Source organism: Leptidea sinapis, chromosome Z (assembly GCF_905404315.1).
Source record: "Leptidea sinapis chromosome Z, ilLepSina1.1, whole genome shotgun sequence".
Classification (NCBI taxonomy): Eukaryota; Metazoa; Arthropoda; class Insecta; order Lepidoptera; family Pieridae; genus Leptidea; species Leptidea sinapis.
The window spans coordinates 8,990,663-9,004,050 of record NC_066312.1 but is presented as its reverse complement, the minus strand read 5'-3'; the positions used below and the strand labels follow the sequence as shown (position 1 = coordinate 9,004,050).

The window sequence follows — 13,388 nt, the reverse complement described above, 5'->3', positions numbered from 1 at the left end:
TAATAAATTTAATTTTTATCATTATTGCTCACATAAAAAAAACACTTACGTTCTCTCGCACGGTGCGCTTCGAATATGCTGATAAGTTGTTCCGACCTATGCTCACTCGTATCTTCGGAAAGACTTCGCTGTTCATCTTGTTCAGATACCGATCTGCATTAAATGTATATATTTCACCAAACTATATAAATATTTTGTAAAAAAGATAATTTATTGCAAATATGAGTTATAGAGTCACAAGTCAATTTGGTATACGTAATTAAAATAGATATTGAACAAGGCTTATGTATCACAAAAATGTTGAATTACTATGTGTACTGCATGAAAGCTGTGTTTTTCCCGAAAAAAAAAACTACGTTTTACATAAGAAAAAGAAAGATTTTTTTATGACAATAAGAGTCAAGACGAGCTTGGCGTTCAGCTGATGCTAATTGATACGCCCTGTCCATTACAATACCGTGCCTTTCAGGATTCTAGAAAAATCAAAAAATTCTGAGAGGCACTACAATTGCTACAATCTCCTTGAGACATAAGATGTTAAGACTCGTTTGCCCAGTAATTTCACTAGCTACGGCGTCGGTCAGACCGAAACTTACACATTACTACTTCACGGCAGAAAAAGACGCCGTTGTGGTACCTATAATCTAACTGGCATCCTGTGCAAAGGAGCCTCCCACTGGTAAATAAAAATAATTACCGTATTAGCGCTCTTTGTGCAATGCCGATCGATGAGCAGCTTTGTTTCGGATATTGCATTGGTGTTCTTGTCAGTATGGCTCCCAAGTGAGTAAAACAATGAATGGCAACAGCTACGGCGTGAACCTACAAAACGGTGATATAATTATGTATACAAGAATTCAGTGTTATAAAAGTGGGCATTTACTTATATTTCAAATTCAAAATCTTAACCTTTTCCATTACGCTGAGATCATTTACCCTTGGGTCATTTTATAATAAAAATCAACACCTAATATGCCTTTTTGTTAAGTCGCGGAATTTTAAAACATACTCAATGATGACAGTAGGTAATATTTTATCCATCCTGAGCAGGACAGGCTGTTCTATATGATTTGACAGCTAATTTTTTGTGCCTATTTGAAGCGCCACTCGAGAGCGTCCAGAACTAATTTTGACGTATAATACAAATGGCTGAGACGGAAGGTACAATACTCTGAAGTATTTTTGCATTTTGAATAAATTTCGTTCGATTTTCGTGTTATTTATACTTTAAGATTCAACGTAATAAAGTACACAATTTTTTGTTGTAAATAGTTTATCGATGTTTGCTGAGGTTGCCATCACTAGTTTTAGCACCGCAGACTCTCGCTCATGGCCAACAGCGCCAAAATGGCGAATATCAAACTGGCACAAAAGCACTTTCACAGCCGTCAGTCCAGTGGTATATAGTCAGTGATCCCGAAACAAGATCTATTAGCAAATTTGACAGTATTGCATGAAATCGTGAAGAATATGCTGAATATGTAATAAAATATGAACATGAAATAATTGTGTGGCCAGATTACACATCAAATGAAATCAAAACAAATTACACATCAAATGAAAATGATCAAAGAATATAAATTAATTTTCTAAGTAACGTTTTTTGGGGAACCAAATTGATTGACCGTCCTGTGAAATTGACAAGCGTGTTTGTTGACTTTTTATTTTAGTTAACCCGACGTTTAATATTAAAAGTTTCATTAGTCTTTCAGAAAAAGGGGGCAGGGGGGTAAATCTGACTGTACGCAGACGATCGTTAGATATCCGTTCGTTTGTCATTTGAGTCTCAATGTATATATACAAAATAAAGTACCCAGCGCGGCTTAAGAAGTCGTCCTTTGATAAAATATAATAATAGTCATCGTGTACCTGATCGTGGTCTAGTCTAACAATAACCGGTGGGGTGTCCGCATGAAGGTTGACTCCAAATGAGACTATGGGGCCGCTCCTACTTGTCTGTGCGTGCTGCGCCTCGGCTGGTTCGACTTTTGGCTGAAAAATAAAACTTTAATGAATAAATCTCTCCGATAATGCTCTTCTCAGTGCCTCGAGAGTTAAAGGGATACTGGGTCTCAAATGTTATAATTAATAAAGCTTGATTGGCTTAACAATCGTGTCATCAAAAGACCACGGCAAACCCACACGCTTCCGAACTTAAAAATCTACTTCTCCGTTAATGTAATGGAAATTAAACTTACTATACCCTAGAACGACGAGGTTAATTAGAAAAATTGAAAATACATCATAGGTTACATTATAAGCCCAGCTTGAATAAGTATTAAAGTAAAATGATGTAAAGAATCACTGTTCTAGAAATTGGTTTTCACTAAGGGGTAGGCAGAAGCAACAGAACGCCACTTGCTTCTATTCTTACAATCCTCTAGCGCGTCCTCTATATTAATTACTCTTTTCATACATGCTCGCCGGACGCTTCGTAGCTTTCATTCCAATATATATTACGTGTGTGTGTGTGTATGCTTGTGTGTTTGTGTATGTGAGTGTGTGTGTGCGTGCATGTATGTGTGTATGTGTGTGTGTGTGTGTGTGTGTGTGTGTGTGTGTGTGTGTGTGTGTGTGTGTGTGTGTGTGTGTGTGTGTGCGTGTGGGCGTGCGTGCGTGTGTGTGTGTTTGAAAAACGAAAGAGCCTGTAGGAATTAAAAATTTGAGATATAATATATACTCAATTGACTATTAAAACTTACCTCTGGACTTGGGGATTTCTTCCGACTGGAAAAGAAAAAGGAAATATATTATTACCTGCCTGACAATAAAAACCTATATATGTACGCATATATTATTATCAACAAAGTGGCCACTAGGGAACTGGTAATTAGTCCGACTTTGACCATCAACAGCCAACGTTTGGTCTTAATCGATCGTAAGAGATAAGAGATCGTAAGTCTCTTTCTACTTCTTCTTCATGACACTATTGGCAGAGTGGTCGTGGTCATCACTAAGTGAGCTCTATTGGGGCACATGTGATTCACCCCTCGAACTTATATTTGGACAAACACGATTTCGTATTGGTATATATATAAAAACCATTATTCTTGTTGGCATTGTCCTTTAGTAGTCGAGGGCTTAGCGGGCGACATTATGGTAAAATGCGAACACAAAACAATGTTAAACAGTTTGTACTATTTTGATTGAGATTGTACAATATTGTGTCACTTTACTTAGAAAAAAGAAAAGTAAGACCGAGCAGCGAGTTCAAGTCACCGATCTTACGTTTATCTTACTTCTCCGCTCTCTAAAAACCTATCCAATATACTCTCAGCAATTGTCCAGCTCGATCAGCCATTGAACTCCGAAAAGAAATGTCCGCGTCCCCTATACAATCAAAGATGGCATCTTGACCTCGTTCAAGGCACGTGCCCTGCTCTAATTGGTACTGTACGTTATGCACACAAACAACAATCTACACGACATATAGTTTCCTCCTACTCCCTTCCTCCTCTGGAACCATAAGCCGTAAAGACTTGAAATTTGGTAGAAATTACCGTAATAATTGAACCACACGTACCTTAAAGGTCCTCGTACAAATTCTTTTAACGATGATGGCTTGAAATTAAATCCTCCAGTAAAATACTTAGTTTTCTGCAAATAAAAGTCAAACATCAGAGGGAGACCACATCATTCAAAATATTTCACTTGAGAGGAAATTTTACTAAATGAACTTACATCGTCCTCTTTACTTTCATCATCACGTTTCTTCGCCTGGGGTTTCTTAGGCATAGTAATCTGCAGGGATTTGGTGACTATTGACAATGTTAAGCTGGTTGCTAGAATTTCGAGTACAGTTCTTGGCATTGGTACTCGGGACGCCTGCAGCTGAGACTTGAGCGCACCCATGTACTTGTCACGTCCAGAACGTTCGGTGCCCGCGCGAACTTCCAATGTGTAGCAGGATAAGTCCGCGATACGCATCTTCCACGGAAATGATTCTTCAATTGCTTTAGAAAGGTCATAAAATCAGTAAGGATATCCATAAGATAGTTAATGTATAGGATAAATAAAGGTAAAGAAAGAATAAATTAATAATTAATAATTCAGGTAATGAATCCTGAATGGCACTGCATTATAATGGGCATCAGTTACCATCAGCTGAACGTTCTGCTCATCTCGTCCCTTGTTACAAATAATGATAGTTTAAAAAATAAAAAACACGCTTTTAATTTTTTTGTTTAATTTACATACTTCAATTAAACTATTATTTATTTTTATTTTTTTTTTTTTAGATTGAATGAAGGGATTTTAATATTTGCGTATAAACTAAAATGAATGAATGAACTAAAATATAGTTATATTGAAAGATCACTTAATTCAGCCAGCTGGAGATCACCGCACTAGCTCCTATAATAATTAGCTAATATATTACTAGTCACTCATCACGATATCTCTGGAACCATTAAAGCTAAAGACTTGAAATTTTGTAGGAATATTCTTAACACCGAGAGGTAAGAACGGATTTTCCAAAATTCCATCCGCAAGAGTTTTTTTTATTATGAACAGAACAACGTCTGTCGGGTCAGCTAGTAATTTATAATGGAAATAGATTGCTTAAACAGCGCCATCTTATCGTAAATAAGAACATTACTTCATCATTACAGAGTCATTTGTATACGCGTACGTTCCATGATATCATTTCATAATTGCCTTAAGAGTTTATTAAAATGCTGCTAGTTGGCGTGAAATACAAATTCACCGCCATCTATTCGCTTCTAAACGAATTAGACACTATAATTTTGTTGTACTGTCTTGACATGTCGCGCGATTCCTTTGTAGTTTACAATAAATTACTAGATGGCGCTTATTAGTAATTTATTTATTTAAAAATTACATAAATTGACAAAAATCTTATTTTGCAAATTGAATAATGGAAATATCTTATCAAATTAGTGCATTGTCATCGGTCCTCGATAAATCTACAAAGTTTGAATGAAATCTGACCGTTTAAACTGGGTCAAAATCGCGTCTTAAGGAGTCAGTTACAAAACATACATACAAAAAAAACATACAAACATACAAGTGAAGCTAATATAAAGCGTGTAAAAAAGTTTAAAAAGCGTTTGATTCCTTGATCAGATCGAGTATCTAACCATAATATATTTATTTTTGCTGTATACTTTCCGATTTAAGTCAATTTCTCCCTACAGAAAAAGACAACAAAGTATACTTTTTTTTTAAACTGTTAAAACAGTGCAAATCGTTCTTGAAAGACCAATCAGTAGAAGCTTGGACGTCACTATGCAACAAATGCGTAATACGGAAGAAAATTAATTTGCAAATTTATAACAACAAAATGAAATATTTTTGTTTTCTTAAGTTCTTATAGTTATAAAAAAATCGTGTAATTTTGAATTTAAGATTGGCTATACTACAATGTGATACTACATAAGAAGCAACATTCTACTAGCTACACATAGATACGCGTTAGGAACGTATAGTACCAGTTACGACTTCGAATTTGATGTGATGAAAATTAACGGCATTGCACTGCTGCAATAAAAAATTCAGGAAATAACATGATTATTTAATAGGATTTGTAATAATAATTTACTTAGGGATAATCCTAATAATGTATATAAAATGACATTCCAATAATAATTTGATGAAAAAAACATATTAAATGTGTCTAAAATTTAAATTAAAATAGAATAATATAAAAAAAATAGAATAGCCATATATTTTACTTACTATAAAAGCTAGCATTCATCCTAAATTATAAATAGAAGAGAAAGCTATTAATTTCCGAATTAAAGTTTGGTTAAATCCTTTAAAAGGTAACCGGTGTCTTTGGGCAGCAGCACAAATGCTGAACTTAATATAATATATCATAATATAAAAGCATATCGTGAGTGACATTAGAATCTGTCATTAAATTCGTAAAGCGCTTCCTCGGAAACTCTAGGAAATATTCAGGATGGAATGTAACCTAGATATGCCATTTAGTACGGCTGAAACCGTTGCCTGAAATTTCACGATGATTGGTAGAATTAAAATTAAATTAAAAATATAACTAGGATTTTTAAACAAGTATAAGGTTTCGCTTACGTTCGTCTTTTTTCGGAGTGAGGAAAGTGGGTCCATCGTGACGTATTTCTTGCCAAATGTGTGTCATTGCTGAATTTGTATGCATTGACCATCGGGCGAGACTGAAAACAAATACAAAACATTTAAATAAAACACTTTCCAAGGGTTAAAACGCGTGTAATTGTAACTGTTTTTACATTAGATTTTTGTGTAAAAGTTACATTTTTATTTTAGTTAACACCTTTCCAGATCTTTTTTTTTTAGGGGGACTGATAAAACACACAAAATGAAAGATTATCCCCCTTATTCATAATAGTCTGCTAACTTAAAGCATTGCTAATTCTCACTATGTCTTCTTCTATTGACCTAAGTCAGAATGAGAAAAAACACTCCTTAGCGGCTGTTTAATGTTAGCGGACCATTATGAATAAGGGGGTGGTTTAAACTAAAATTTTGAAAGAGGGTAAATAAAGAAATTGCTAGAATTTTATGTTGAAGTAAATGAATAATCGAGCTTCAAGTCTACCTCATTTCCATCGAAGGCAATAGACAGTTACCTGATAGCGAACACTCTTTGCGCGGCGAGTGCGTGCCGCTCCATTGCGTCTCGTATAGTCTCGCACTCCACTGCGCATGCGCTCGTCTCCGTAATGTAGACCAACGTGAGACCGATCTCGGCTGTTATCAGCACGCGCTTCAATCGATCGTATAAGCCCATTAGCCGCTCACTATTCAACCATCCGCTGAACGGAGTACTCTACAATCAAATAAATAAGTTCTTAGTAAAAACATTTTAATCAAACATCAGAAAGCTAATCAACTACACGCGAACACAATTCTCAATCATTTTTCACAAATTTTAACCATTCACGATTCATTTCGAATATCTCTTGTAAACGAAGATTTTCTCTCAGCCCGCGTCTGTCGTTACACTCGTGACCCTTAAATCTGTATGTAACTTTTGTTATCAACCGTTTCAATTCCACCACCAGTGGGAGGTTTATCCTTTGCACCGGATGCCGGCTAGATTATTGGTTCCACAACGGCGCCTATTTCGGCCATGAATCAGTAATGTGTAAGCATTACTATGTTTCGGTTTGAAGGGCGCCGTAGCTAGTGAAAATACACAAAAATAGATCGAAGCGGCCGCGATTCAAGCAACAGGAATCAAGAGATGAGTTCTAGCCTTTCAGTTATAGCTCTAAACTTGAAGGTTCCTAAGTAGCATCAACCTGAACAACTCCTCTAAGCCCTACCCGATATATGCAGTACGAGTACAAGATGATTTGATATTCCCAACCACATACAAATTAATCTGTAATCACGCACAAAGGTGATTTACTAATGCAATGTAGCCAGTACGCCAAAATGGCACATTCATAAATATGTCCCGCATTTAGAAGCAAAAATAACGCGTATTGTCAACACTAGACGATATATTATTGCATAACGAGATGCTGCCACTCTCATGCGATAGAACTTCCCTGTGTAACTTAGACGTAAAATAAGAGTTGTGCTAAGTATTAAAAAAGAACACACTTGCAACTCAGGTGCCGGCATGCTCTGTTTTCTTTCACTCCTCTCGCTACTGGACTCGACACTTCGCGTCCTCACGTGCACCTCAGCTCCCGAGCCTGTCTTACTGCCTCGACCACTCGACGACTGCAAGGTAAAAATAAATCATCAAGTAGCATCTAGTACCTTCGATATTGCTGGAAGCACACGTTGTTGTATAGAGCAGAATGATAGTAATATTGGACATTTGAAAATGTCCAATACATATTTTCTATGAGATAATTTATTGACGCACGGTTTCACAGTTCTGCTATGAAACAATTTGATTTGTAACGAGCATTTTTTACGAAATAATTCTTCAAGTTATGAAATTTTATTTATTAAGTACAGAACAACATAATATGTCGTCTTTATTTAAAAAAAAATACCATAAGGCGTAGACAAAGATAATGCATTGAGGTCAAACCTGTGGTGTCTACAGTGTGTATTATTTATTCATATTTTGTTTTGTAAATTATGTTTTTTATTATTATTATTTGATAAATTAAAAAAACAATAGCGTAAGTTTTCATAGTAACTGACAAACAAAGACGATAAATTTCGTTTTATCTTATCTTAACATGGCGAGATAGATTAAAGTTTACGCTGAAGAAGAAGCGGGCACAGCAAGTAATTATATAAGACTAGAGTTTATTTCACAAAGTTTTCAATGAGCAATGAAATTAATAAAGTTTTTCTCTTTGTTTAAGTCAAAAATATCTAATTACGATTGTTGACATATATTTTGAAATTCTCAAAACTATACATACTGGTGGCGTTGTGCGCCTTCGGAAAAGATACTGCGACGATGACATTTTCATACATGGTGATTGACAGTTTAAATCTGGAAATATAAATTAAAATAAAAGCGTGCTCAGCGTTTAACAAATAAATACGTAAATAATAAGTAAAACATGACAATTATTGGTGTCCTTTTATACATGTAATATAACATTTTGTATAACTTAAAAATTTATTGTAATTTGCTGGAATATGAAACTTCAACTTTGAACTTGCATATTGAATTTCTGTCGGTTAGGTAGTGTACAATGTAATGTTTAATTACTTTTTCTATAATACATCAATAAATTTAATATCGCTGTTATTATCATATCATCGATACGAAACGATGGTGGACTCACTAACATCCGGTTTATAATAGAATATTTCTTAACATAAATGCTTACCTGTACTTAAAGGTTTCAATTTTGGCCTATATGCGAGCCAAGTCACAAACAAAGGATCTATAGATAAAGCTGATGGCTCTATCCAAATTCCAAGATAGTCTATTGAATTTTCATCTGGCGCCGCACACCACTGAAACGCCGTACGTAAATAAGGACTAAAAACAACAAAACAATATTAATAAAGTGCATTCAGTATGTATTCGTATTAGTATGAATGCAATCCTGTACATGCAAACATAATCAATTACTTTGAGGGAAAAATAAAAAAAATAATAACTAAAACTGAAGATATGCTTAGTGGTTGTTATCATAGCAGTCGGAATGTAATACTAGTCTATTTAAAAGGCAGTACTCACTAACAAGAAAAACACCTAATGATATAAAAATTATAATTAAGAAAACTTACGTGGTGGTTGGTGATTCTGGGCCAGATAATAGCCAAGCCTGTTTAACCTGCTCGTCACCTTTAAAATAAGTTTTATAAAATAAGCAAATTGCTAAATTTAAATTGGCATTATTAACCTAGTTCGATGCGTCAGATAAAGCAGCAGCTGACTGCAAAAAAGAGGTGCATCGAACCTGGGTTGTGGCGCTGGGCACAAAGGATCCGAACTGAAAAGTTCTAAAGAGGAAATACAACCGTGGCTCCTGATTCTTTAAGCAGCATTTCGCTCGTGATAAATCGGAGCACGTCGTCAAAATCGGCTAGCAACTTTCCAGTTACCCGAGTGGAACACGCAAGTTTTGGTCGTTGTCGAAAGCTGTTCTCTAATCGGTCCACTAGGTGGCGCTTTTGATTCAAATTCGGAATACAGATGTCGGATACCACCAGGCTTCAAAATTACCCTACAAGATGTTGCATTATGTTTCTTAATGATCCACCAGGTGGCGCTTTTAGTTTAGTTCATGTTGAACCCTGAAGGTCTTTTAGTTCTATATTTAATTACCAAATAAAGAAGAATGTATGAAGAAAAATGAATGAAGATAGCAGTTTTAGCTTTATGCTACATGAAACATGTAAAACTTACTTGTTGCTTGCAGAACAGTAGCTTTAGCTGAATGCAATGACATTATGTGAGTGTTGATATTTTTGGTCAAGTATCCACGAACGGAGAAATATTCTAAGGTCACGTCGACTGCGACGGATTCTAAAAATAACCATACAATGTATTATTCTGATTATTGTGGAGTTTTGGTGATACTTTTGACGATTATAACTTATTGGGCTATATTTTACCAGGACACCACGGGGGCGTCACCAGTCGCCGCTACCAACAAAATATATACAGCTCCACTCTATAGAGCTCTAGTCACTCATCTGGTGTCCAACCAATGTAGTAACAGAATATTACTGGTCGCGACACCACTAATACTATAGAGACGCCATATATGGCGTCTCACTCACTCGGCCGCCAGTGACGCTCCCACCTCATTGCGTGCAACACGTGTACACTGTTGTGTTTTGTTTTTAATTGCGTTTGTTAATAGCAAAAGATGGATAATTACGACACAGAATTCAAATTATTATCGAAATTCAAAGTAGATCATCAATTTAGGATAATTCCTCATCACATCATTCCGAAAGAGATTTAAAATGTAATCCTTAGGCTAAATAAGGATGAACCCTGTTTCTTTTTTCTGTAAAACTTTATTTTCTCACTTATTTACAGCAGTAGTGCTATCTCTTCGAGGTACATTTTGATACCGTCTCAGTGTGGTGTCGTGACTCTGGCGTCTAGTTTGCTATCTTACGGAAATCCCGGTGCAAACTTGCTGAAAGGTTATCGCTCGTGCTAAATAATAATTTAAATAAAAACCAATATCTTGAATCCATACTAAACTAGATATGTTTAGTTAGGCGTCGGACTTTAGGACAGACAGTACCAAGTAAATTTTTAAGAAACTAATTCAATTAATATATTTTAAACACACTTGCTCGTAAGGTGAGCCTCATAACATCATCATAATATTACACACTAGTGCATAACAGAATCATCCCTAAGTTAAGTTAGTACGTAGCTGCAAATTATATGACAACAAATGAGAGCAGAGCATTAATTACAATTTCACCGGGTAATATAGTTTTTTTTTTTGAATTAACATAGAGGTTTTACGCTGTATAACCATTTAAATTTTTGGGATAAATAAATGTGTCGAAGTATGACGAAAGAAATGTTATTATTATTCAATAAAATATGTGCATTTTATCACTAAAATAACTTTGAAGTAGGCTGTAAAGCTATAATATGTAATCAATCACCTTACATTTGATGCTTGCAAAAAAAACTTTCATCACACGTCATTTTCAACTACTTTTTCCTCACAAGTTTGTTGAAAAGTGTGCTCACTAGACACTCGGCTGATTTACGCCCTCGCCTATCGCTCGGGCTGCAACCCACAGCCTCCTACGCAATGGGCAACTTTGCTCACTTGTATCATAATAAACTATTATATAATTACGGCACACCTTCGTCGTGCAAAGCGTCATCTACCAACGTAGTGTACCACAGAGGCTGAGAAACTTGCTCAGTGAATAAAGAAACCAAAACTTGCAATGCTGCTTGCGATCGCGCTGAAGAACCACATATATTTGCCTCATCTGTAAGCAAACCACATATCTCCTGTCATCACATCAACCGTCAAATAAATAAATATTAGATTATAATTGTATATGCTACCAGTTCTGAGCAGTAAGATATTTTTCTACATAGTTGAATGTTTGTTCATTGATATTTATTCCTGTAGGTCCCGCCAATAATATTAGAATAAGATATTGAAGTTGCGCAAATATTAAATAATAATTAATATACAGTGACAAGTTAGTTATATGACTATTCTACTAAGTTTACAAACGAAGGAATATTCTTGACCGAAAAATCAATGTTCCTACGTAAGATATACAAAAGCAAACAAAATTGATTCTGCTTACTAATTTTGAGACTGTAGCTTAAGTTGACGTTATCGTGTCTCTTAAAATAATCCTTGTGCAGCAGCGAATGCACGACGAATTTTAAATCGGCGCGGGCAAACGGTTTATGGCGATCTTCATCGGGGGCGGATATTTTCGCTTGCAGAGATGAAAAGGTGCCTGACACATGCAAACGGGACCCCTGCGATAGTGGCCCGTTATCATCTGGCATTTGACATGCGGCCGAACAAACCCTGTCAAATACAAAATTAATTATTTCAAAGTGTCCTATCCTCTTTTTTTAATGAAAAAGGAGGACAAAAAGGGTACGGGTCACCTGGTGTTAAGTGATCACCGCTTTCCACATACCCTCGCAACATCCGAGGAATCACAGGCGTGTTGCCGGCCTTTAAGGAAGGGGTACGCGCTTTTTTCGAAGGTACCCATGTCGTATTGTCCCGGAAACACCGCACAAGGAAGCTCATTTCACAGCTTTGTTACTAAGGCCCTTATACCAGAACGATACTCAGTGATCTGTTCAGTAATTGAGATTGAGAAATCCTTAAGCATTATAATATTATGAGCACTCTCAGTTAAGGATTTAGTATTCTCGGTGGTCGATATAACAGCACTTTTCGCATGCTCATTGATCGTTTTATTTCATACTGCGTCATTTAATTTAAAGGTGCTTTTTTATGACTTCATAATATTTTATGATAAGAATTTTTATTTCTTATATAGCTTAAACTACTTTTGTCATTATTTGAGAATTATAGTCCCTGCCTAACTCTGCGAAAATTGGTCGATAGAATACCTATATTTCTTTGGGTTCCATTTTATATATGTATATATGTTTCTTTGAATTTTCAGTGGTCAATTCATTCAAGTCTAATACGTATTAGTATTTATATATTTGTATTATTGTAATTGAAACAGGTTTCCAAAACTATCACGAACTATGACGAACGCAATTATAGTGCCGCTCATAATTTTTCGGTTTTTCAAGAATTCCTAGCGGCACTGCATTGTAATGGGCAGTGCGTATCAATTACCATCAGCTGAACGCCCTGCTGTCATAAAAAAAAGAACATATACCTCATTGTTCTATTTAACACCCATGCCATTTTGACCCTGGCTATGAGAAACAATATGAGAAAAAATAAATTTAATTACTACTACTACCTTAATGCTCGTCTCGTCTCTTATTTTCATTAAAAAAAATACAAAGCTGTGTTGCCAGATAAAGTGGTAAAATCTCCTATAAAAAAATACAAATAATGCATCATACCTATGTGGGTAAAGAGGGCTAGCCAGATTAATGATGCCCTTAGGAAGTTCCACAACCAACAAAACACTGGGCTTGGCTGGTTTCTCGTTGACGCTATGGTCCCACGGTAGGAATCTAATACGAACATTGGTAACTTCAACAAAAATACGACGTTGTGGTAAGTTCTCTGACAAGGCGTCGCATTCTTCCACTGTAAGAACCCGCACTGGAAAATCTTCTGCAAAAATGAACATTACACCTGTTGTAGACCAACAATAGTAGTTCTATGGTCTAATGGCAATACAACATACGTCTTTGTTGTAGGGCATCAAATAAAGTTACGCTGGAATATTTTTATTACATTAAATAATCGTTTTAATTATTAAACAATATGCTTCCATATCCCTTACTGTTAGCTTACCTTTGATCTCTTATAAGA

At 35.7% G+C, this 13,388-nt stretch overlaps 1 protein-coding gene across 1 annotated transcript in view; it reads right to left on the bottom strand.

Annotated features, from left to right (window-relative positions):
* Positions 1 to 13,388, bottom strand: part of LOC126978332 (uncharacterized) — a 109,550-nt gene that overhangs the window by 80,131 nt on the left and 16,031 nt on the right. The window contains exons 14-29 of the mRNA XM_050827066.1: positions 12,971 to 13,187; positions 11,704 to 11,936; positions 11,242 to 11,373; positions 9,803 to 9,922; positions 9,181 to 9,238; positions 8,775 to 8,929; positions 8,358 to 8,431; positions 7,573 to 7,695; positions 6,591 to 6,790; positions 6,055 to 6,155; positions 3,682 to 3,953; positions 3,524 to 3,597; positions 2,703 to 2,727; positions 1,870 to 1,992; positions 698 to 822; positions 50 to 153 (exon numbers count right to left, since the gene is read on the bottom strand). Coding sequence (XP_050683023.1) covers positions 50 to 153; positions 698 to 822; positions 1,870 to 1,992; positions 2,703 to 2,727; positions 3,524 to 3,597; positions 3,682 to 3,953; positions 6,055 to 6,155; positions 6,591 to 6,790; positions 7,573 to 7,695; positions 8,358 to 8,431; positions 8,775 to 8,929; positions 9,181 to 9,238; positions 9,803 to 9,922; positions 11,242 to 11,373; positions 11,704 to 11,936; positions 12,971 to 13,187 — 2,136 coding nt within the window. The remainder of the gene's footprint in view (positions 1 to 49; positions 154 to 697; positions 823 to 1,869; positions 1,993 to 2,702; positions 2,728 to 3,523; positions 3,598 to 3,681; positions 3,954 to 6,054; positions 6,156 to 6,590; positions 6,791 to 7,572; positions 7,696 to 8,357; positions 8,432 to 8,774; positions 8,930 to 9,180; positions 9,239 to 9,802; positions 9,923 to 11,241; positions 11,374 to 11,703; positions 11,937 to 12,970; positions 13,188 to 13,388) is intronic.